At 37.6% G+C, this 24,077-nt stretch overlaps 1 protein-coding gene across 2 annotated transcripts; it reads left to right on the top strand.

The window, feature by feature from the left end:
* Positions 1-32: 32 nt before the first annotated feature.
* ephx2 (epoxide hydrolase 2, cytoplasmic) lies at positions 33-23,642 on the top strand. Of its 2 annotated transcripts, none has more exons than XM_084096344.1 (20): positions 33-173; positions 331-471; positions 629-713; positions 886-1,042; positions 1,423-1,613; positions 1,723-1,845; positions 1,968-2,036; positions 2,126-2,221; positions 2,520-2,598; positions 4,048-4,082; positions 4,180-4,206; positions 8,031-8,116; positions 8,242-8,353; positions 8,611-8,685; positions 13,888-13,921; positions 14,197-14,299; positions 17,247-17,316; positions 17,966-18,046; positions 18,248-18,306; positions 23,135-23,642. In XM_084096344.1, exons 2-20 carry the CDS (start codon positions 374-376, stop codon positions 23,217-23,219), a joined length of 1,665 nt encoding a protein of 554 aa, XP_083952470.1. In that variant the 5' UTR covers positions 33-173; positions 331-373; the 3' UTR covers positions 23,220-23,642. The 2 variants fall into 2 exon arrangements, with proteins under 2 accessions (XP_083952470.1, XP_083952471.1); XM_084096345.1 differs by having other exon boundaries at positions 1,423-1,617; positions 1,727-1,845.
* Positions 23,643-24,077: the final 435 nt, after the last annotated feature.

The following is a 24,077-nucleotide window of genomic DNA, read 5'->3' as shown; positions in this document are numbered from 1 at the left end:
ATTCAATAAGTTGTGCCTCCGCCATAGTAGTACTGTATCGTAATACGCCCAGAGAGTCCGTTTATGAATCGCGGCAGTGCCTGCCTATCCTCACATCAGTAGTTGTAGAAGTCGTCTCCTGTACTGAGGTCACTAATTTTGCGGGAACTGTCCCAGAATCTGCGGCATATCAGGTAAATGTAGGACTTTACTGAACCCATCTTTACTTATTGGCCGCAGTGAACAATGATCTTTGTCCTGCGAATTCTGTGTTTTTGTCCCGGCAGAAGTAAGTTAAATAGAAAGTTGTATAATGTTTTCTCCTCTGTGTTCCTTTTTCTTTTTTCACAGAGGCTTGTTAGATTTGAATAAAAGGAAATAAAACTAGTTTCCAATGAAGAAGGCAGTGTTGTTTAGTTTGTGGGGTGGTGTTATTACCCCTCATCTTGCCCAGACTTTTCAGAAGTTTGAGGAAACCACTGGCGTTTCAAGGTATGTGACTATTATTTATTTATTTAAATTATATAAATAAAACACGTTTTTTTTTCGTTTTTAGATATTCTTAACAACTTTTAGCATTTTGATTTAAGAGTATATTTTATCAATATTAAAATAACTGGTTTAAAAGGTATGTTTTTTTTCTCTCTAGGGGTTTCATAAAGAATGTGAATGAAAAACTTGGCAGTGAGAATGCTTTGTCTCGCTCAGAGAAAGGGAAACTCACCCTAACTCAGGTCATTTTCTTTCATTCATGTTAAGCATGATTCATCATTTTAGTCAGTGTGCTGTCAGTGTTTATTCAGTATGTTTTACTACAGCAGAAAATGTATTTGTGCGTCTGACATGATATAACATGTATCCGGTCTGATTTAGTGCAACAGAAATATTTCTGTTTACCTCTTGCAGATGATTTCTGAGTTTGATGCTGGCTGTCAGAAGGTAGCGGCTGATCAGGGTCTGTCTTTACCTGACCAATTCTCAGCTCAGACGCTTTTCAGTGTCATTGGTCAGGCAGAATTCAACAAGCCAGTTCTTGATGCTGCTGCCATCCTTCGTCACCACGGTATGTTGCTTTTGATTTGAGATGTGAGATATGAAATTCTTTTATATTTTTTCAAAGGGTATGTCGATTTATCTCTTAAAGCAATATTTGTGTTCAACAGAAGAAAGAAACTCATACAGGTTTGAAACAACAAATGATGATTCATTTTTGGGTGAACTGTTAAACAGAGGTGGACAGTAGTGAAGTATTTTTACTTTACTCAAGTACATTTTACAAGTATCTGTACTTTCTCAGTGTTTTTCTTGGGAAAACTTTTACTTCATGACATTCCGAAGCATAATGTCTTTAAAATAAATAACACTCTGATAAAGTACAGGCACTTGAAAAATGTACTTAAGCGGAGTAAAAATACTTCACTACTGTCCGCTTCTGCTTTTAAGGCATTGCTACAGGCGTCCTGGCCAATATCTGGGTGGACGACACCCCTCAGAGAGATGCCATTGCTAGGATTTTCTCCGTTTTGGAAAGCCGCTTTGACCTGGTTTTGCGATCCTGCCATGCTGGCGTCAGAATCCCCGAGCCAGACATCTTCAACAAGGCCCTTGAGAAACTTGCTGTCAAACCTGAAGAAGTAGGTGCAGGAAATTATTTCAGAAGGTCTGCAGTTGAAAATTGGCTGCAGATTCAAAGCCTGCTAGTTAAAGATGTAACCAAATATTCTTTTAATTTACTTGTTTAAGGCAGTCTGGCTGGATGTGAATGAAGAAAGCATCAAGGCAGCTGAAGGTTTGGGAATAACATCTGTTCAAGTCAAGGACATCACTGAGACTCTTAAGGAAATCCAGAAGCTTACAGGAATAGAGGTGAGGAGTTCTGATCCTAAACCATGTAATTCCCACCATGTTGTGGAGCCTCCAAAAAAGATGCTATCGATAACCTCTCTATCTGTATTTACTACATATGTGCGGGATGTTCTGCCCAACAGGTCACCAGTGACCCCCAGCCACCCTTTTGTAATCCTGAAAACGTCTCTCATGGATATGTGAATATTAAGGTAATTTATAATACTTATTTCTGTCATAATCATGCCAAAGTTCACTGGCAATGTGTTATTGACAGAAAGGGTGTTCTTCTGTTTTTCAGCCTGGTGTGAAGATCCACTATGTGGAGATGGGAGACGGACCACCTGTGCTCCTGTGCCATGGCTTCCCTGAGAGTTGGTTTTCCTGGAGGTATCAGGTGAGGAACATCAACATTTCCAGCGGATGCAACATGAAATCGGTTTATTGATGCGAGCATGCCATAGGTTAATGGTCAAAGATCAGAGGTGGTAACCCACACACCAAAAAAGACAATAGTGTCATTGTTCAGCTCAAACTATTTTAAACCATTCTAAATCTCTTGTTTAAGCACATTAGTGCTCATTATTACTATTTCTCAACATTAGTTAATTTTAGTTGTAATAATGTGTAATAATGTACTAATGGGACCTCATTGTAAAGTGTTACCATTGTTTTTCTTTATTGTTTCTCATCAGATTCCGGCTTTGGCCGATGCTGGTTTCAGGGTTCTGGCTCCTGATATGAAGGGTTACGGTGACTCCACTGCACCACCTGGTCAGTTGTAATTCTAATAGAGTGTATCTCATGCTTTGATTTTTCTTGCCGGGCCTGTACCTAGACCATACAGTGAAAACGATTCACTCTGGTGGTGTATGCAGAACATCTGTAATCATTTAGTTTGCTTAAAAAGCACCCCTGCAAGCTCACACTCGTCTGCATTCACTCTTGAGTGCAACGCTTACAACTTAAAATCCAGTTAACAGCTGATGTAGAACCATGCCCCCGCCATATATTTTTTTTACCCTAGCAAATATGTCGCATTTCAGAAGAAAAGATCTGCTGTTACTTCTGATTCCTCACAACTTTGAAGTAAAGACAACTGCACTTGTTAGAGGCAGTGTTCATCCCCTTTCAAAACTAAAAAAGAAAGTATGACACATTGCTAAACACTGGGTTAAAAATGGCATTAACCTACCGTTAAAACCCCAAGGCGAAGTATGAAAAGCCCTTAGTTGTGTTTAGCAAGATCCCTAACCTATGAATACTACTAATTGCAATCCACAGAATCAGTACACAGATTGTTTTTTGTACGTAAACTTAGCTTGGATACTTTATTTTTTGCTTATTGTACATTGAAAATGCATAGTCTTTCCCAGGAAGTCATCAAGGTTTTTTTTTTAAATTGCATCCTGTGATCAAGGACGTTCAAGATAAATAAGCAATTCCGACTGGAAATTGTATTGCCTCATTAAGATAAACAGTTATGTATAATAGGTTATGTTTTTTGATCTTGGAACATGCTGCTTGCTTTTTTTTTACAGCTATGTTTTTTTTTTTTTTTTTTTTTTTTTTGGTAACAGTAACTTTCATTAATGTTTGCAGGTCAGGTTTGACTTTGCTTGCAATCGCATTAAACCCTAAAAAGTGTCATTGATCTCTGAAGTGTCCTATATATACTCAATGCACGAGTAAGAGAATCTATAAACTTCTGCCGAGAGTTTGTTTTAAATGTGTGCGTGCGTGTGGCGTGCGCTGCTTGCTCAAATGTCATGCTTTCACTTAAAAGCAGCATGAATTTCCAGATAACTGAAATAAATGCCTTAAGGGGTTCTAGCATTCTTGTTCCCTTTTGATCGCTGCGTCATCACACTGAGTGTGAAAACGAGCAGCATTGCTCTTCACCATGCGTGTCGGGTCACTTCTGTGATGGGGTTTGACGTTTAACTTTAATTGTGTGTGGAGTGCATGTTTTGAATAAGATATGAGAGGCTGTGCTGTATTTTAAACATGCTCAATATTACAAAATCTCAAGGCCTTATTGCTTTTATAAAATGATAATGCAATCAAAATATTAAGCGCATTTTTCATTAAAGCATTTTATTAAGTGTCATCCTTCTGATAGAATATATTCTGTAGTTATCATTAACTAACGTTTATTATTATTATCATATGAGAAGATGCAGATCATAGAATAAGCTGTTTTATTCCCATCTGTCTGTGCAGACATTGAGGAGTACTCTCAAGAACAGATCATGCTGGTAAGCAAATCTTTCCCATTAAAAATTAGATTCATCTAGATTAAATCTGTTATGTTTCACGAAATTGATCATTTTTTCTCTCCCTCGTGGCCTATAGGATTTGGTGGCATTTTTGGATAAGATGGTATGTACTGTTTCACACATACATATAATCACAGGATTATTGAGGAAGGCTACTTATTATATAACAGAATATTAAAAAAAAACTTTGATGAAGGGCTGTGTCATGTTAGCACATGTACTTAAAGGATGGATCTCGAGAACCGGTTCTTAATTTGAATAGGTTTACGTTAAAGTACTTTAGTGATTCCTGAATGTCTGCATTCCTTCGAATAGCAGACAGAATAAAGTACTAAAATATACTATTTCCTATATACAGCGCCACGGCAAAAGAAATGATGTTTTAACTGAGTTGTGACTGTGAGTTTGCAGTCTGAATTGAAAAAGAATTCATGGAGCATAACTTGACGGCACATAATGGGGTTGTCCGTGCTGGTCGCACATATCTACGATTCGTGAACGGATTAATCTTACGCGCCGGTTCTTTTTAATGAATAGAGCGAATGACTCACTCACCGCAAGTCATTTATATATATCAGGATCTCTACTTTAATGTGTAATCATAAGTGTTATCATATAGGCTACTGTCAAATGCAATTGCATTTGTTTTGTAAATGTTTAATTGCACAAAAAAACTGCAGTTTTTTAGCACATATCATGTTATAAAACTGCTTCTGCTCAGATAACACTGATGGGTTTAGGGGCCATTTACAAGACACCGTTTTAAACTAAAAATTGAAAACTTTTTGTGCGTTTTTTTTGGCCGTTGAATTATACAACAACTGTTTTGTGAAAACGGGATGTCGTCCGCATACGCATTACATGTTCAGTTTATAGGCGTGTAATGTTTCTTTACGAAGTGACACCGCCAACTTCTGGCCTGGCATGCATAATACAGCGTTTTTAGTCATTTTCACAATCATTTTGACAATATTATTGTCTGTACACGGAAAACACAAAGGAAAAACGTTTCTGTTTTTAGCACATCGTTGTTGTGTAAATGTACCCTTAGTTTTGTATGAATGTCCAGATATTCTTTATCCATTTTCAGTGTTGCTCATTATCAGACCATTGAGCTCTGCTGTTTTACACCTCTCAAAATAGAGAAGCTAAATGACAGAGAAAAACCCACAGAGGACAGAGTTCCCCTTTTTCAAGTACAGTGTTCTTGTTGATTTCAGCTTGAGCAAATGTGTGTTAACGTGACTTTGCACATTATATTCCCCGATTTTATTAAAAGTATCACAAAGCCATGTGTGGCAGCAGAACTGAGAGAGACAGAGACCTCAAATGAACGAGGCTCTATCAGGATCTCTACTTCAGCATGCAAAATGATTCTCAAAGTGTACTCATATACTGTCAAATGCAATTGCATGTGTTTTGGAAATGTTTAATCCTGCAAAAAAAACAACAGCAGTTTTTCAGCACATATCATGATATAAAACTGCTTCTGCTCAGATAACACTGAAGGGTTTAGGGCGTCTAACTGACTTTTTTATATTTGTGAGTTGGTTCACAATCTCTGTTGAACAGACCAGTGGGTTTGCAAGCTGTAATGCTGATAGCACTTGATTTGCAAGTGTTTGTGCTAAAAACACTGTGTGCAAAAGTGTTGCATCCGTTCAGTGAATTTGTCCTGAAATGCATGCATAAGTTTTGCTGGTCTTTTCTGATTTTGCTTTGGATTATTTGAAGGAATATCAAATATGCCTGCTGTTTAAATATTCCTTTTGAATGTGCCCATTCTTTTTCACTTGACCAGACTATATAAATGTCCTATTCAGCATTATACTCTTTCAGCATGTTCTTTGTCAGTGACATGCAGTGAGGCATTGTCCTGTTGGCCACGTGAAGTAAATTCATCACAGTATCTTTGGTCCCATTTGTCTTGAGGTGGCAGCCAAGGACAAAAATATGATGGTTTATGACCTCTAACAGTAAACATAAACAGTCATGCAACGTGCTAGATTGCTTATCATTATTATTATTGCAGTATTTTGTCTGGACAGTTGCCCTATTCAGCTTTTGCGCAGCCTCTGAAATTGTTTGCTGTCCGGTGTGCTTGGCCATCGGTACATGGTGCATGGAACACCATACAGCATTTTGAAGAGCTTTTTGAAACTTTGATTCAGAAAGAACTGTATTACTAAATGCGTTGAAGAAACCTGGAAGTACACTAGATATGGTATCTCTCTCTCTCTCTGCTAGTTCTCTTTCTCAGTTAACATGCGCCTTGTCACAAGCGTATCAGTCATCTACAATCATAAATCACAAATCACAATAACTGATCAAATAAGATAAAAATTTGCTTTGGCGGCTGTCAGTAAATGTTCATGGCAGGAAAAACCCTGATCTATTGCCAAGACATATTTACTTTTTTCTTCTCACGGGACTTGGCTACCTTGCCGACCGGCTAAACACTAGTGACCTAAGGCTACGTGTGCCTTGGCTACCTTGCCGACCGGCTAAACACTAGTGACCTAAGGCTACGTGTGCCTTGGCTACCTTGCCGTCTGGCTTAGCACTAGAAATGCATGCTATTTATTATCATGAACAACAGATATAATGTTGCAATCTGATTATGTTGAAATTTGATTATGTTGCAATCTGATATTATGTTGCACACCGCAAACACTCACAACACACACAAATACAGAAATGTGCTGCAAATAGCACAGGCCACAATGGAAATGTTTCATGGGAACCCATAACAAGTGACGAACCTGGCTGGGACATGCTTATTGTTCAATGTCTACTCATCAGTGGTGTTGTCGATGACCTGAAAGATGAGTTTTTTGTTTATTTTAACATCCTGATCATATGTGCCTTGCAAGTATTTGCAGCACGTTTGCGGTGCGTTTCTGTATTTGGTTAAGTTGTGCACAAAGCCTGTCTTATGTCTGAATGGGCGCAAATCTTCACAAAAGAATCTTATGTGAGTGGTATTTGAGTTTATTTCCCCTCAGGCATTAATGGGGGGAGGGGGGGTCTGACTGTCATTTTGCTGTGAAGGAGGTCATTTTCCTCCATTTACCTCCTAGAGTTGGTGGTCTAAGTATGTAAATAAGGCAGAGAGAAACACGAATCATGTGATCTGTGTTTTTGACTCCATATGGGATTGCGACTGAGAGAGTAGAGTAAGGTCTCTAGTGCTCCACTAACCTGCTGTGCAGCAGTAACCAGACAGACTCCAGACAATGCCTTTCAATATGCTTTAATCGTGGCTGGGAGGATCTCAAAACAATTTCAGATAGAATCCCCCCTGACATAAAGAGTACAACAGTTTTATATAGAGTAAGTGCATGACAGGTGACATGATTCATTACATCATTTTTCTCTAATATGATTGGTCTTCATATGTATAATTATCTGTTACTAGATAAAAGTGAATTTGGATTCCTTGATACTTCAGCTTCTATAGGGTCATGAGGTTACATATATATATAAATATAAATATTTTCAGTCAGCTGTCTAGTTGTTTCCTCTTTTGTTATATTCAGACACATTTTGGCCCAAGTGTTGAGGACTGCTTCTTCAAGACTGTTTTGCTGTCTTGACTTGGGTTTAGAATTATGAATATTCAAAATGTTATGTTATATATATATATAAATCTTGTTCTTTCTTTCAAATATTCTTTTTTCGAGCATCTTTCGAAATTTTATTCAAGTAATTTTGCCTTCTACAATTTCGTTTGTGTATTTATTTGTATTTGTTTGTGTATTTATGTTACAATTTAAAACATCTTAATAGTTCTACACATAGTATTAATAACTTCATAGTTTTGGACTGAAATATGATTTCTCATGTCATGACATTTGCTTGTGAAATTCTCTCAGTTTGATGATTATTGCATAAATCAGTTTATAATTGAGTCTTTCTGCTCCGCAGGGCATCCCTCAGGTCACCCTGGTGGGCCACGACTGGGGCGGCTCCCTCGTGTGGAACATGGCTCAGTATCATCCTGAGAGAGTGAGGTATTACATTTCAAGCAGAGAATCATTAACAAAATGGTTAAAGAATGTATGTCGTCATATTGTGCACATTGAACAGACATTCACACTTTTGCTTCCCATGCTAATCATTTACTTTTGACATGCAGGGCTGTGGCGTCTCTCAACACCCCCCTTTTTCCTGTGGATCCAAAAACAAATCCATTGGAGAAGCTCAAGGCCGTGCCAATCTTTGATTACCAGATATATTTTCAGAAGCCTGTGAGTAAAATCACCATTGAATTATGTGATGTTCATTCTAAGTAATTTTTATATACATTACAAATAATATTTATATTATATTTCTCAATGAAGTTGTATTTTTATTAACTAACATTAAAAAAGATTTTTTAAAAATGCTCTGCTATAAAAAATGTATTGCTCATAGTTAGGTAGTCCATTAACTAATGGGACATTACTGTAAAATGATACCATTTATATGTATTTCTGCATATAAATATTCTTATCTTTTGTATCAGGGTGTTGCAGAGGCTGAAATGGAGAAAAACCTTGAACGAACCTTCAAACTGATGTTCTTTGCAAGTACTGAGATTGTAAGTTTCAGAGTTTAATTTAACATTAATTCAATTTATTTCATTAGAGTTAATACAAAGCAGAGCAAGAACCTTCATGTATCCAAACAATGACAGTTCATTCATAGTGATCATGTCTGTCAAATTCCGAACAGTTTTGGTATATGCACTATATTCCTATAAGCCTAATAATGGCATTGTCCCAGTAATTTTTTTGTGTGTGTGTGAAATGATCCTTTAAAAAGGTATTCTTGGCTCAAAAATTATGTTCTACCTGTGAGTATTTAGGAAGTTAAAACTAGATTTCACCAAGATCATAATCTTGCCACTGTTGCCAGTATCTTAATAAGAGGTTCAAAAGAACCATAATAATTATTGTTGCACTTTAATAATTAATCTTGCCTGAGCAGGAATCTTGTGCACGAGATCTAAAGTGATCGGTTTATCTGTTCGAAATTTACATTGTTTATCACCGACATCAAAAAGCCAGTGCTGATGGGGATCAAAGAGCCGAGCCGTGCTGAATGACCCAGCATCTTAATGAGGGCCACATAAAGGGCTCTCATCTGGGACTCTGATCCTGGAGTAATGAATCACGAACGGCCGTCCGGCCATCACTCAGGCGCAGGTCGCACACGCCACATCTTAATGACTGTGGTGTCGGGGCAGACGGGGATCTCTAGACACAATCCCCTTCTGCTGCACGTCTCAGCCATAAAACGAGGAAATCACCGCGGAGGAGGAGAGGAGCACGTCAGCGGAGACACTAAGCCAATAATTGCATTCACACGTATCAATGCCATTTATCCAACAAAGAGCCATGTTATTTATCCTGCGCACATATTAAAACGCACATCCCTATAGACTGAACACGTAATACGCATGTGCACGCCGTCAGCGTTTTCACAGGTTCACGTTTTTTAAGCTTACGTGGAGATGATAACGTTTTTCAAAAATGTTTAAGACTTGCACCATGGAATCTATTTCAAGGTTTGCGTTCTCGAGCCACCAGGCACTGTTGTTGTGCGAATGAGCGGCCGGAGCGTGTCAAGGGTTTTCTGTTAAAACGGTGTTGTGTTAGCTAAGTTAATAACTAATAATCTTTGCAACGGAAGTGAATCAATCAAAACTAACTTTAGCTGGACAATAACTTTATTCTAGAGCTGCTGTGGGCCATATAGTAATGTGCTAAAAAAACAACTCCCGGAACACCTTAGCAACTGCATAGCAACATCCTGGCCAATGAAGTTATTGTAATCTAATACTATTAAAAATTGTGTTAATTAGAATAAAGCTGAAATATTAAGTTCAAAATATGAATAAATACTATAATAGTATATATACTAAAATAACACTGGCAACCAGTGGTGGGTGGACACTTACAGTAACAAAGTATTTTTACTTTGTTACTGTTTTCTGCAAATTGCACTGAACGATCGATTCATTCATGAATTGGACCAATCAGATTGCATCTGTTTTCGAGTCAGTAACTCACTGAGTGCGTCTCCAGTTAACAATTCACTGAACTCACAAGCCTGACTTAATATGAGCCAAGAGCGGAAGATCCTCGGAGCTCGAGTGCGCGACTGATGTTGCGAAAAGTATGTTATTAAAGGGACATTGTGTAGGAATTTCTCCCATCTAGCGGTGAAATAGTATTTTGCATTCAAACAAATAGTGCTCTCCAGCGCCTCGCATTTTCAAATGCGTGTTGCATCTACGGTAGCCGTTATGTACCAAAAAGCTATGACAGGATGTCTTATAATAGCACTTCATCGAGTTTTCCTTCGGGTGAACTGGTTTGTTATTTCAAACAAACTGCAACTTGACACAACGAACAAACGAATGTTACAGTTTTGAACAAACAAAACTTACAACCTTGTTTTTAGGGCCTTCTCTACTTTACTCAATAGCTGCTATTCATCAAAGAGTCTGTTTAACTTTTAACTATAAATGTTCTACTGTCTATATAATAAAGTTCACAACCAAGCAATGAAAAAAAGCTTGTAATTAACACTAGAAGTGCCATGGCGGTAATTTTTACCATTTTGAATTTTATATCTGCAATAACTTTGTTGAAAAAATAAATAAAATCCAGCCGGTACCTGACTTTTCCTAAAAGTGTCTGTATTTTCATTTAAAATGTTTTTTCATATAAATTACACAAGGCAAAAAAACAAATGAACATTTACCTATATTTCGGCCATAGACGGTCAGATTGACCGCAATGAATTCCGCGGTATTATTATAGGCTATACATATACACAACAATAAAATGTGGTAAAAAAAATACACAAACATATTCAACAACAAATCATTTAAATGTAATGATATTCAGAACAGAACAAGAATGAAAAAATAACTATAAACAAGCCAAAATGAAATACTTTATAAGCGAAAGTGAAAGTAAGCGGCGTTAGGCTCACGTAACTCTCTAATTAGAATCAAAATGTTTCAACATTTGCAATGTATTTGGATGGTAAACTATTCTTTATTACAGGCTTTGTACTTCACTCACGTTCCAATAGCGACGGAAAAATCATCCTCTTCACACGCGCAAAAATTGTACGAATTGTACTAGGCTACTGACTATATTCAGAGCAGTGGAATTTTTATATGTTAGGTTGACTATTTTATTATGGCTATAATGAACAGGCTGCAATGTCAAGATTGCAATGCTGCAATATGGTGTGTGTGTGTGTGTGTGTGTGTAGGCGGGCGCGGGCGCGATCGAACAGTGGAAACATGAAAACATAGGCTAGGCTACTCTGTAATTTTGTTCAGGACATCTATGGATATTATTTATTTATAAATGTATAATTAAACTTGTTTAAATGTACAGTTTGGTGTTGTTTTGTTTTTAAAAGAAAATCCTAATACAATAAATGCATTAATCTCTCAATTGGTTATTTATCATTAAAGATATAGAGTTTGGAATCTATTTGACCGCTTGCGGCAGTTCTAGTAGTTATGGAATTCTGGCACTTCTAGTGTTAAGACCGTAACATTGACTTACCTGTCGAGAAAAAAGCAGGCAACTTCAGCATCTCTTTTGAAAGCTTTCTCCTGCATTAGCTATCCCGACATTAACCCTTGTTTTTTGTAATCTCCGGTCACGTTTCCTTTTACGATCTATTTCGGACTTTTTCGACGACGAGGACTCCTTATCCTGTGACTCAGCATTTGTATGGTCCTCCATTATAAATAACCATACAGTGCAGCCTTTTAAACTTGCCGCGGCAGTGACAAGCGCATCTCACTGCTCTGCTCCTCCGCTTCTGCTGGCTTCAGTCACGTGACGCTGGCTCTGAATGAAAACGCGTTGTGGAAACGCGTTGGCTTAGTACTTTTTGTCCCTCTCTGCTATTATAGTTTTTCAAGATGGCGGAACTACATGGAAGCCTCCGTGGACCTACCCGTCCCATGTATATAAAGATAATAAATTCTTCATTTATGAGGATAAGTCAGATAATTAGCAGAGGTATTTGTATACCATTGAGGACATATTTATGAATAAAAATATTGATTTTAGATAATAAAATACCTAAAAACCTACACATTGTCCCTTTAAAGGGATAGTTCACCCCAAAATTAAAATTATCCCATCATTTACTCACCCTCAAGCCATACTAGGTGTATATACCTTTCTTCTTTCAGACGAATACAAAAGGAGTTTTACTAAAAAAATATCCTGACTCTTCAAAGCTTTATAATGGGAATGAATGGTACCTTGTTTTTTGAAGCCCTAAAAAGCGCATCCATCCATCATAAAAGTAATCCGTACGGCTCCAGGTTGTAAATAAATGCCTTCTGAAGTGAAGCGATGCGTTCTTGTAAGGAAAATGTCCATATTAATAACTTTATGAACTATAATCACTAGCTTCCGGTAACGGCCGTACACGAGTCGAACAGTTTAAGTCCTTTGCATGAAATGCTTGAATGTGCTTATGTTCAAATTTGTGTATTACCATCTGGGTAGGTTTTAAGTAAAAAGTAAACTAGGTAGGGTAGGCAATGTTTTTCATATACATTATAAACGTTATACTGTTTGAAAGGCAACCATCTGCAATATCTTCTCTTTATAATCTGCAGGATGCATTTCCCAAGTTTAAAGGTGCCCTAGAATGGATTATTTTATTATTTTATAATGTTTCCTGGGGTGCCCTTATAATGTTAGTATGTTTTTTAGATCAAAATAAATAAATAGAAATAAAAGGCATATTTCCTAGCCTGATTTCATCCCCTGATTTGAACACTCAGTTTGAAGGGGCGTGTCTGCTGTGAGACTTCAGTGTTGTTGCCCACTGCTGTGATTGGCTGACATGCTTGCATATGAAATATCTGGCATTACATGTAGAGCTATCTGGAAAACTTTTACTATTACAGCTTTTATACGCAGTTTCTGCGAGAAACGACGTGAAGTTGAGCGTTTAGTCACTGGCTTGATTTACTGATGCATAAACAGTATTGAATGACTTTGAGAGAAAGATTATCAGTCTGAACTTGAACAATTACACATCAGAAATTCACATAACTCATGGTTCTCCAGAGGCTCGGATGAAGGAACTAAAAAAATACTTTTGTGTTCATTTGTACATCCAAACACTGAGCAACTGCCATGCTTCGTTCGCTCGTTTGCAAGCCATGATGTCTCTCGAGGAAAAAACAATATCGCGCTGGATCTAGATAACACAGTGTAAATTATCGTTAATAAAATCACTACTTACCGCTTGCTGGAATATAACGTTAGTTGAAATTGCCCCCCTTCGTCAGTATGAGACGCTGAGAGAAGCCTGGCTGCTTGATATTGTTCCAGGTTAGAAAAACAGTCCGTGGTGAAATGGGCAGAGCAACTAACAACTTTGAATTAAACTGTAGCGGTATCCGATTATAGATAGATCTGCCATTTTCCCTATAATCCTCCTCCTGCTTGTTTTTTCTTCACCTGCAGAACTTCCGATGATTCGGCTGTGCAGTTCCGCCTGGCATTGAGCATGGGCTGGCATATGCAAATTTTTGGAGGCGTACATATTAATGATCCCGACTGTTGCGTCACAGTCGGTGTTATGTGGAGATTCGCCTGTTTTTCAGGGGTGTTTTTCAAAAATGAGATTTAAATAAGAAAGAGAAAACTATGGTGTTTGAGACTCACTGTATGTCATGTCCATGTACTGAACTCTTGTTATTTAACAATGCCAAGATAAATTCAATTTCACATTCTAGGGCACCTTTAACACTGCTGGAGTCTGCCAGAGAGGTAAGAAAAGTACATCAAACTATGACTAACATTTGGAATTCGTATTAGTTGATGAACAATGGAGAGTGATTGGCAGCATCATTAGCGTCAGCAATTAAAACTGTTTCTGATATTCAGTCAACTTCGGATTTGGTTTTATGTTTTTGTATTGAGAAATGAATGCAAGTTTGATTCGAGTCGCACTCGAGAAGAACGGTACAAACTGTTTGTGCACCGAGGCTCACAAGCCTGCATGAATGCACTGTCCTTATCGTTGTGTTTTCCTTGTTCATCAGGTGGATTGTTTGTGGGGCTGCCTGATGATCCGCCCCGCAGTGCTATTCTGAGCGAGTCTACTCTCCAGTACTACGTTCAGCAGTACACCAAGAGTGGCTTCAGGTACGCTGAGAAAATGGGCTCCAAAATGGGTATTTGTGTGTCTGTGTGTGTTCTTATGCGAACATGATTTACTAAAGTAGGACATGTTAGTCCTGGAACAACCCTTACCAAACTATCATTTCCATCAGATTTTAGGCGGCACTCATTGTAATGTTAGAGGTTATGATTGATATCAATAGTCCAATAAAGGTTATTGCTGAAGGCAATTGGATATTGCTATTCGTGAACGAGCTGATTCTCTTCAGTTAACCGGTAAAATCGTTTCACAAATCGCACTGAACGATTCATTAATTATTATAAACTTTATTATAAACTTTATTGCAGACACAGGTCCATATAACACATCATACAGTATAAAAAAGGAGATACAAAATATACATAAAAAATTCCCATATTAGCCTATAGGATATACAGGCTATTGCACCAATGTCGTCTTAAAGCTGCCGTCGGCAACATTTTTTTGATCAAATTCAGTGAAATTGACACTATAATCCGACAGAACAACATAAATAAGGTGGTTTTAGAAAAAAACCCGAGCTTCTAACTCCACCTGGAGCGTGTTATTTGTTTTGCAAAAATCCACTGCTCCCAGATCATCGGGTCCAATCAGCGCAGGGGGGTGTGAGATCTGACTGTCAATCACAGTTCGTGCACACGCCACAGATACCCCCTCCCTCGCGCAGACGCGCACATTACAATATCACATGCACACGACACGCCTGAAGTTCGCCTGAAGATTGTACGAAGCGTGATGGCGGAGAGAAAATCTACTAACAAGCTTCCAATTCCTCGGTTATTGCTATCTATGGATAGATTAGTCAGGGCAGCCTACCTCCGAGTCCATGGTGTTGATCGATGCTGAAGAGACGGACGCGTTCACAGAAAATCAGGTACACACGCACTGACGATGGGTGGGTGCTCGTTGGTAGTGGGGGAGGGGCATGAGAGTTGTAAACATTCAAAATTTTGGCTAAGTCCACTCAATCTGCCAGACTTGCCGACTGCAGCTTTAACCTAGAAGTGTATCTATAACAGCTTTTCAGAGGACTGACTAGGGCTTCAATTATATGGTTCACTGACTTGTCCAGGCGACACATAAAACTAAACATCAGTTGTCTTAAGAGTGCCTCCCAGGTTGGCACTCCAGTAGACACAAACAAATGACTGGCACTATGCCACCTAGGGACACAAAGCAGCAACCGCATTGCATCATTGTATGCTACCTTGAGCCTCTGCATACTCTTTTTCTTATAGTTGGACCACAATTGAGCAGTATATAGCGGTGTGATATAGGTTCTAAACAGAGACACTTCACAGAGTCAGAGCACATAGAAAACCTCCTAATAAGCATATTAGCTTGAGAATAAATTCTACATCGCTGACGATACAGGTCTTTGTCATCCGTCCAATCAGTGGATATGACATGACCTAAATACTTAACTTCCTCACACATAGCAATAGGGCTATCTGACAAATAAAAGGTCGGAAAAGTTGATTTCTTGTCCTCATCGCTTCTAACTATCATTTTGTGACTTTTCTTAGCGTTATACTTTATATCATAATCAATGCCATACTGAGAGCACACCTTCAGCATCTGCTGCAGCCCAACACTATATGGACCGAGCAGGACCAGGTCATCTGCATACATAAGATGATTAACAATAGAATTGCCCACAAGACAGCCAGTATTTAACTTATTTAGCTGGTTTGATAATTCATCCATATAAACATTGAATAAAATAGGAGACATAATTCCTCCTTGTCGCACTCCATTGTTAACAAGGAATGGAGCAGACACAACATTGTACCATTTAACCAAAAACGTTTGATGGGCATACCAAAACACTAAAATTCTCACTAAAAATTTAGGGGCACCTCTATCTAGTAATTTCACAAACAATCGCTCATGATTAATTCTATCAAATGCCTTTGACGCATCAATAAAACACAAGAATACAGATGTATTCAGGCTTGTGTACCTGAACACAATGTCTTTAAGAGCATAGATGCACAGGTCAGTTCCATGCTTTCTTTTGAACCCAAATTGATTGTCAGTAGTAAGGACATACATTTCTAGCTTTGTTAACAGTATTCTCTCCAGTACTTTAGACAAGATACTGGCTAATGCAATAGGTCGATAATTGTCAATACTGTTGAGCTTACCAGCTTTGTCTTTTAGCACAGGCAGTAATTACAGACATAATAGCATTAGGCAGGACACCATGAACCAGACAACCATTAAAACACATGGAGAGCAAAGGACAGAGCTTATGGCTGGCATATTTTAGATGTTCTGCAGTAATGCAGTCCATACCGCAGGCTTTGTTGTTCTCCAACATACTGATGGCACCATGAATATCTGCTGCCCTAACCATCATGTCTGCTGAGAAATTAATATGTTCATGATCGATTCTAACTGGGTTACTTTTAACACAATTAAACAGGTCACGATAGTGCTCACGCCAAAGCTCAGCTATTTTTTCTGGGCTACTAATACCTTCAATATCAGCCGGTAATGATGTTTTATTAGTATTCATTGGACTGATAGTATAATGAATTGGACCGATCTGATTGCATCTGTTCTTGAGTCAACAACTCACTGATTCAAATGATCCTCAAAAGTCTTCAGTAGTGGGCAAAAGTGATGTCTAGAGGGGATGTTTGCTTTTTTATAAATTTGGAACTAAGTAGAAAGCACAAGTTACACGATCGTTGAAATACCAGAGAAATGATGAGCAGGTCGGTATAATTGAATCTCCATCAACCAAGGATTTATATCAGTAATATTTTACTGCAAGGACAGCAGTATTTCTCTGGGAAAAATAATACGGGTTCGGAAAGACAGAATTTTTATTTCTATCTGTGAAATTTCTGGCACTGCTAATATATGCATGCTCATGCACCTGGTGGATGACATGTTGTCACTAAAGGTCTTGTTTTGTCCCAGGGGTCCACTGAACTGGTACCGTAACGGGGAGAGGAACTGGCGTTGGATGAGTTCCAGGCCAAGGGCCAAGGCAAGTGTCCTTACCGTGCTCCGGCTCTCTGCCAGCAAACCAGATCTCTGACACCATCACTGCCACAAATACCCCAGTGCCCCTTATTCCAGCAAATACACACCACAGCTAGACCTGAGGGAAGCAGATGGTGTCTGCTCCCTTTGCCCCAACATCTGCCCCTCTATGACTTGAGCTCAAGTGTTTTAACTCATAAATGCATCACTCATAAATTTGCATCTTTATTAGGGTGGGAATTAACAACTGGTTCTTCCAATTTTTTATCTTTCATTAAAAAAAAAAAAAAATGTTTAAAAAAAAAATCCGTTGCAGATTGATTGATGCTGTTAAATGTCGTTTCATGCTGCAAATGCAATCAAACTTGGTATGCCTTATGAAATTGGGATATTCAGCATATACCAGATTATTCTAATGATAATGGTAAAGGATTTATTTGGGTTATATTCCTCCCCAAAATCAAAGAAAAAAAGAAAAGAAAAGATATTTCTGCATAAAGAAAATTAAGCCTTACATAAGATCATTTTAAAAATCTTAATGGAGCATAGGCTTCATTTTCTTCATGCATAAAACATAATATATTGCACATTTATTTGAATGAAATTGGTGCATTGTTTTTCGTTCATCATTTAAAATGCTTCTGCCATCACAGATCATGATGCCAGCTTTAATGGTGACCGCAGGAAAGGACCCTGTTCTTCTGCCAGTCTTTGCCAAAGGCATGGAGAACCTGGTGAGACAGCTTTAGTTATTCTTTCTTCGTGTTAATTCTGCGTTCACATCATTTTTACTCTGAGATGTTCATGTCCGTCTATGGCAAGTTTATAATTACTAGACAAAGATGTGAATTGTGGTAATTCCGACACTTGCCTAAACGCAGTGATGTGTGATGTCATTCAGTAAACTGGATGTCTTGGATGTTTTCTGTCTGAAGGTCCCCAACCTCACCAGAGGCCACATTGAGGAGTGTGGACACTGGACTCAGATGGAGAGGTAAGGGTCACTGGAAACTGATGTTTGTGCCTGTTTACCCACAATTTCTTTCTTTTTTTATGTCACTTCCTGAAGGTTGATGTCACTGAGGAACTGGCTTTTAAAAGGAGTTTTTACAAAAGACTAACAAGATGGAAAATGATATTGAGAACACAGGGAAAAACTATGAATTGATTGCCGGTTCAAACAACATTCACTAGAATGTTTTGTTCAAAACATTTTATTTGAAGAAAACAAAAAAATATCTTAAAGTTTATTTTAAAAGTAGCATTGCTTTAATTCAAAGTAGTGCAATTGTTAAATATTCACACGTATGATTGCTTGTGAAAAATACTATGATTGGCATCTTTATAAATCGACTTCATTTTATCCACTATGTTATGGGGATATAAAAATGTACTGCATAACAAGAATGACTTTTTACAGATATATTGACATATCAAACGATTACAAACATAATCAAACACTCATACAGCAACAAGTTACATGCCTGAACGGCTCTAAAATTACAGGGTGCTGCTGTTTAAATGTCAGCAAGGAATCAGGATTACTTGGTTTCCAGTAAATTGAGAGAACAAAATAATTGACGGACTGTCTGACCTTTAGTACTTAAGTTCACTCTTGTGTAATAATTGATAGAATAAAAAGGTTAATACAATGTCAGGTTAGCTGGCTCAAGTGGGTGATGCATGTTTGAATCTTATCGTTTTCTGAAACTTCATCCTTCTCCCCATCAGTCTCTCAGATCAAACGCTACACTCATTTCAGTTGTAAATACTTAGTATATGATTGTATATACTAAAAAATTATTAAAAACTACATAGACATTTAAATAAAAACAAACATTAAAGGCACACTGTGGAGAAATTGTGTTTTTGTCAAACAGCGACCCCTAGAGTCGCTGTGGAATACTTGCACTGTCGTAAATACCCCTCCAAACTAGTTTGTGAGGCAAGCTAGGCAATAAAACATAACGCAAAAAACACGTAAGAGAAACAAGTGTTTGTTAGCAAGTCTGTTAACAGCTCTGATAATCGAAAGCTAGCTAGACGTGGAAATTATTGGACTGGTCTAATTATAAGCAATGGATGAATGAACAGCATGTCAAAAAATGACATACTACAAGCAAGCGCAACAACATAGGCCTACAACATAGAATGCAAACAAGTTTACAAATAAGAGATTTATTTACTGGCCACTTCGTGCGTTTTCTCAGATCGGATTTCTGATTTATCAAAACGATTCCATTTACACCTGGTCACATAAATGTGTTTTTGCGAAACGGATTTAAATCCGATCTTCAATTCCCGCGCTATATGCAGATTTAATGGAGTGCACGTCACCGAAAGCAACAGATATGAGCTGCATTTTATTGATCATCAGAATTTCAAAATCAAAGACAGCAATAAGAGAGAGCAGTAACAGCCCTGGTAAGATCAATTTGTTTCTTTACTTTTAATGATGATGAGTTTGCACGTTGTCTTGATGAATAGATGCTCATCTGCGGTAATGCGTGTTCCAGTAGCGTCGTCATATCTGGCAATAACATATAGACTATAACACGCTCTCACACGTTTTTTTATTTATTTTTTTAACATTTTTGTGAGGAGTACAATTTACATATGTGGTTTCAACAACCAGATGCATTTACACTTGTCCAGTTTCGTCTGGAATGCGTCTCAGACATCTTCCTGAAGTGGTTTGAGCGATCGGATTCAAATCTGTCTTGAATGCGTTTCGGAGGGCATTTACACCTGGTCTTTTCACGATCAGATAGCTATCCGATCTGAGAAAATGCATGAAGTGGCCAGGTGTAAACACCCCCCATGACAAAAACATATGCACGAAAGCCGAAAACAAACGCTGGTTGGCCTCTCACGTCCATAGACAGTATAAACGCTCACGTCCAAATTTGAGGAAGTGGTGGGGGAAGTGACGTATGCCGTAAAGCAGTCGAATTTTGTAGTTCTTTTTGTGCTCGGGTTACTACCCGAACCCCAAAGTTACGTAGTGCCAGTAAAAGCGATACAGACCCCGTCAGGCTATGGCAGACGTGTCATTCAACCTATTTTAAGTCGATGTACCATCACAAGAGTCTTGGAAATATATTATGAAGGTTGAAAAACTACATAGTGTTCCTTTAATAAAAATTGACAACGCTCAACAAAATGACTTAACTTTAAAACTAAAATGAAAACTTTTATTCATATAAATATACATTTTAATAAAAACTATAGTATCTCACTGATAATACAAATATAAAAAGAGGCTTATTTGTAGATATTTATTAGTTCATTTGTTATCCTTTTTATGTGGATGAAATATGACCCAGACATGACCCAGACATTTTGTCATGTTAAAACCTTGCAGATGTACATCAGCAACACACTGTATTGTGTTGAAAGCATGTTCAGAATGTCAACTCAACATTATATGACTATTATTTTCTGACAGACAGATTATTTTCATTGTCATTTATAAGCCTTTTAGAGCTTCTTTTGTTGGCGTTACACCAGCCCTGAGCATGTAAGACTACTAAAATGAAGGGAGACCAGCACACAATTTTTTTTTTTTAGAGGAGAGCGTTTACTATCAGGACTGGTGTAGGCATTTGGTTTTAAATGAAGGATAGACTGAATACAGGGTTTCCATCATTGAACAGGGTCAGGCCAGGTTTAGTGATTGTACAACACCATCACCTCGGTCAACCAACCAATCACATAAATAACAGTAACGTGACACTGACAGAAACATCCAGCTCACCCCAAGGTTGAACAACCATATAGAGAAAAACATTGCTCATTCACCATGATTTAAAGATACAAATCCAAAAACACTAGAAGTCCAATCTAATAATCATTCATTTCATTTTTATTTATTTGACAGGGACAATGGACAGTACGAAACTGTCCCAGAATTAGCTGCAGAGCTAAATTTCATCTGCAGTCCCTGGATGCAGGATGAATCTCACATAATCTGTCACAAACCCATCCAGGTCACATCTCACCCCATAATCAACAAAGACATCGTTGCATATTATAGGCTTTTATAATAAGGGGCTTCAGTAGAGGAATTTCTAAATAACCGACCAGTTTCCAATGCATTTCCACCAATTTTTTTGTGAAACTGTTTTACCAAAAATGAGCCACAGTGTTGGTCGAGGGGTGAAATGTAACTTGCACAATTTAAGTGTGAAAAATGACTGGTACAGTTAGCAGATCTGTCAAAACCTAACCACCAACTGCTCTTTCCATTCAGGTCATGGTGCGACTGCGTTTTAAAGCTTTTAGTTAGTTCAACTGGGCTGTTTCAGGTCGATTTATCAGATTTTGGTGTCTTCTGTTTTTCTCAACAAATTTAGTCACATGGGCCTGTACTTGACTGTGGAAAAACTTGACAGAAAAGAAATGTATTTTTGCTGTGTGAATGTGTCTTCTGAAACATAATGGCAATGTCCTTGTCGTGTTTGTTAATGTGCATCTAATTACCCGTCCTACTATCAGAGCAGACCACGATTCAGCCGTCCTCTCCACAATGACCCGAGGGCTCGATAACTCGGCCCCATGCAGCCGTAAATTATTTTAATATCTCTTGACCCGTCCACCTCTCCACCCTCCACCGAACTTCAGCAATCAATGGATGAACGCTGACGTTCTGAACCTGTAAGCTTCATTTTCAAAGCAGGACATGTGACGTGACCTCCGTGACCCCATAAGACAAACACTCTTGTTAAGGGTAGACATGGATCAGAGTGTTTTTTCTCTTGTGGAGTTGGTTTGTGGTTAATATCTTTTACTACTGAAGATAAAAAAATAATAATAATAAAAAAATAATAATAATTTAAATCATAAAAAAAACAAAACAAGCAACAGTTAATTGAACCTTTAGACAAAAAAACCTTTGCATTTGTTGAGTATCATATTTGATACATCAGGCTTTTATGGCTCATATAATATGATATAAAAGAATATGGAGCTTTTCAGAGGCCCAAACTGAACAAAAATATGCAATTTAATGCAGTTGCTGAAATTTATGACCAAAAAGTAAGATGAAATTCTGATAGCTTGTAATGTAAATCAAAGAAATCTTTATAACAGACTACTTGAATAAATGCATATAAATATCAGTTGTCACTCTATATCTCCTAATAATATGTCTTATGTAGATGATATTTAAGTGCTTAGTTTCAAGAGTGCTCTGTAGTTTTAACACATAATGTAATGCAATACAATGATGATCGAGAGATGAATAAATAAACGGTCCTCAAAAGCCTGAACATGACTTTTCTAAATAATGATGCATGGATAATCAAGTAAATCTAAGTTGCTTCGGTCCAGTGAGTGTTCACCTTAAACTATTACAATATATAATATATTACAATATAAAAGTTATTCTTCTGTTTACTTAATAAAATACTAAAGATTTCACGAGCTGAAGGTGGACATTTTTACGCTTAATACTAAAATGCTTTTACTTGCTAAAAAAAGAAAAGAAAAAAAGTATAAACTAGTATCAACCAGACAATGCAATTAAAAGCATGTAGCAGACTGAGTACGAATATATTTCACATTTTGTGTGCGCAGAATCTGTCACTATGGCACAGGTTTTTCGTCAAAGTTTGGATCATGTTGATAATTTAGAGGCCTTTGAAATGTACGTTACAAAAATGATACAGTAGGCTTTACAGGGTTAATGATTTGTTTAATTCTCTAACCCTTAGCATGAGCTATAGTAATCGAAAGCATTAGTAATTATTTTAATGCCATAGTCATTTCTGGTTCTATCACATGATCCGATTAGTCCAATCTCTTCCCTTTTCTCTCTTCAGGCCTGCAGAGCTCAATAAAATCCTCATCTCCTGGCTGAAGGAAACACACCAGAAAACCTCAATCCCTGTTCATCCCAAGTTATGAGATGATCGTCCTGATTTAACTATACGCGGGTGAACGAACCGGCTCGGCTAAAGTGCTCTAATGTCCAGGCTTGCTGATTGCATAATAACAGTCCATTGTCAGTTGAGTGAATTTCAGTAGTCCTCTGACTGCTTTACGTATGAAGTCGTTTGTAATATTCTGCAATAATGAAGATTTTCTAAAGGCAGTGTCTATTTATACTGCCCATATATTTCATCTTTTGTTCAAATATCATACATTTTGTATGAACAGCATCTGTCACTGAGTCTAAACAAGATGCTGTTTATATTTGGTGCACTCTGTATCTGCCACTGCCTTTTTTTTAACCTAATATTTTTAAAAAAATCACATTTTATTATGAATTGTTTTTATTAACAGCTTTGCTAAAGAAAACTAATAAATAATCCTTTGCATTGTAAAAAACTGAATCAATACTGCTTTCTACACAAATCATTAATGTTTGCTACAAACATATTGATATTGCTGTTTGACATCGGCCAGACCAATTTCTGTAATTGGTCATTTTTTGATTAGCAACGAGATTTTCCTATGGGGTTCTTCCAATTTGTGTGTAAAATAAAGCCTGTGGTAAACATTACTTGACGATACTTTGACGTTTTGTTCTACTACGCAAATTACACACACCCATAGCAAAAACGCAAATTGTGCTCATATTTGAAAATGTATGTTATTAATTATTAGTAACTAGATAATAAAGCTTGGGGTGTGAGTGTGTGCTGTGTACATTGTAGAACAAAACGTTAAAGTTTCATCAAGTTATGTTTACCACAGGCTTTATTTTACTCAATCAAAAAACCCATAGGAAAATCTGGAAGGAACCAGTGATGAATTCATCTT

This window comes from Abramis brama (assembly GCF_963993115.1).
Source record: "Abramis brama genome assembly, chromosome: 21".
Taxonomy (NCBI): domain Eukaryota; kingdom Metazoa; phylum Chordata; class Actinopteri; order Cypriniformes; family Leuciscidae; genus Abramis; species Abramis brama.
Note: the sequence above shows the minus strand (reverse complement) of the source record. Positions and strands in the feature narration are given on the sequence as shown.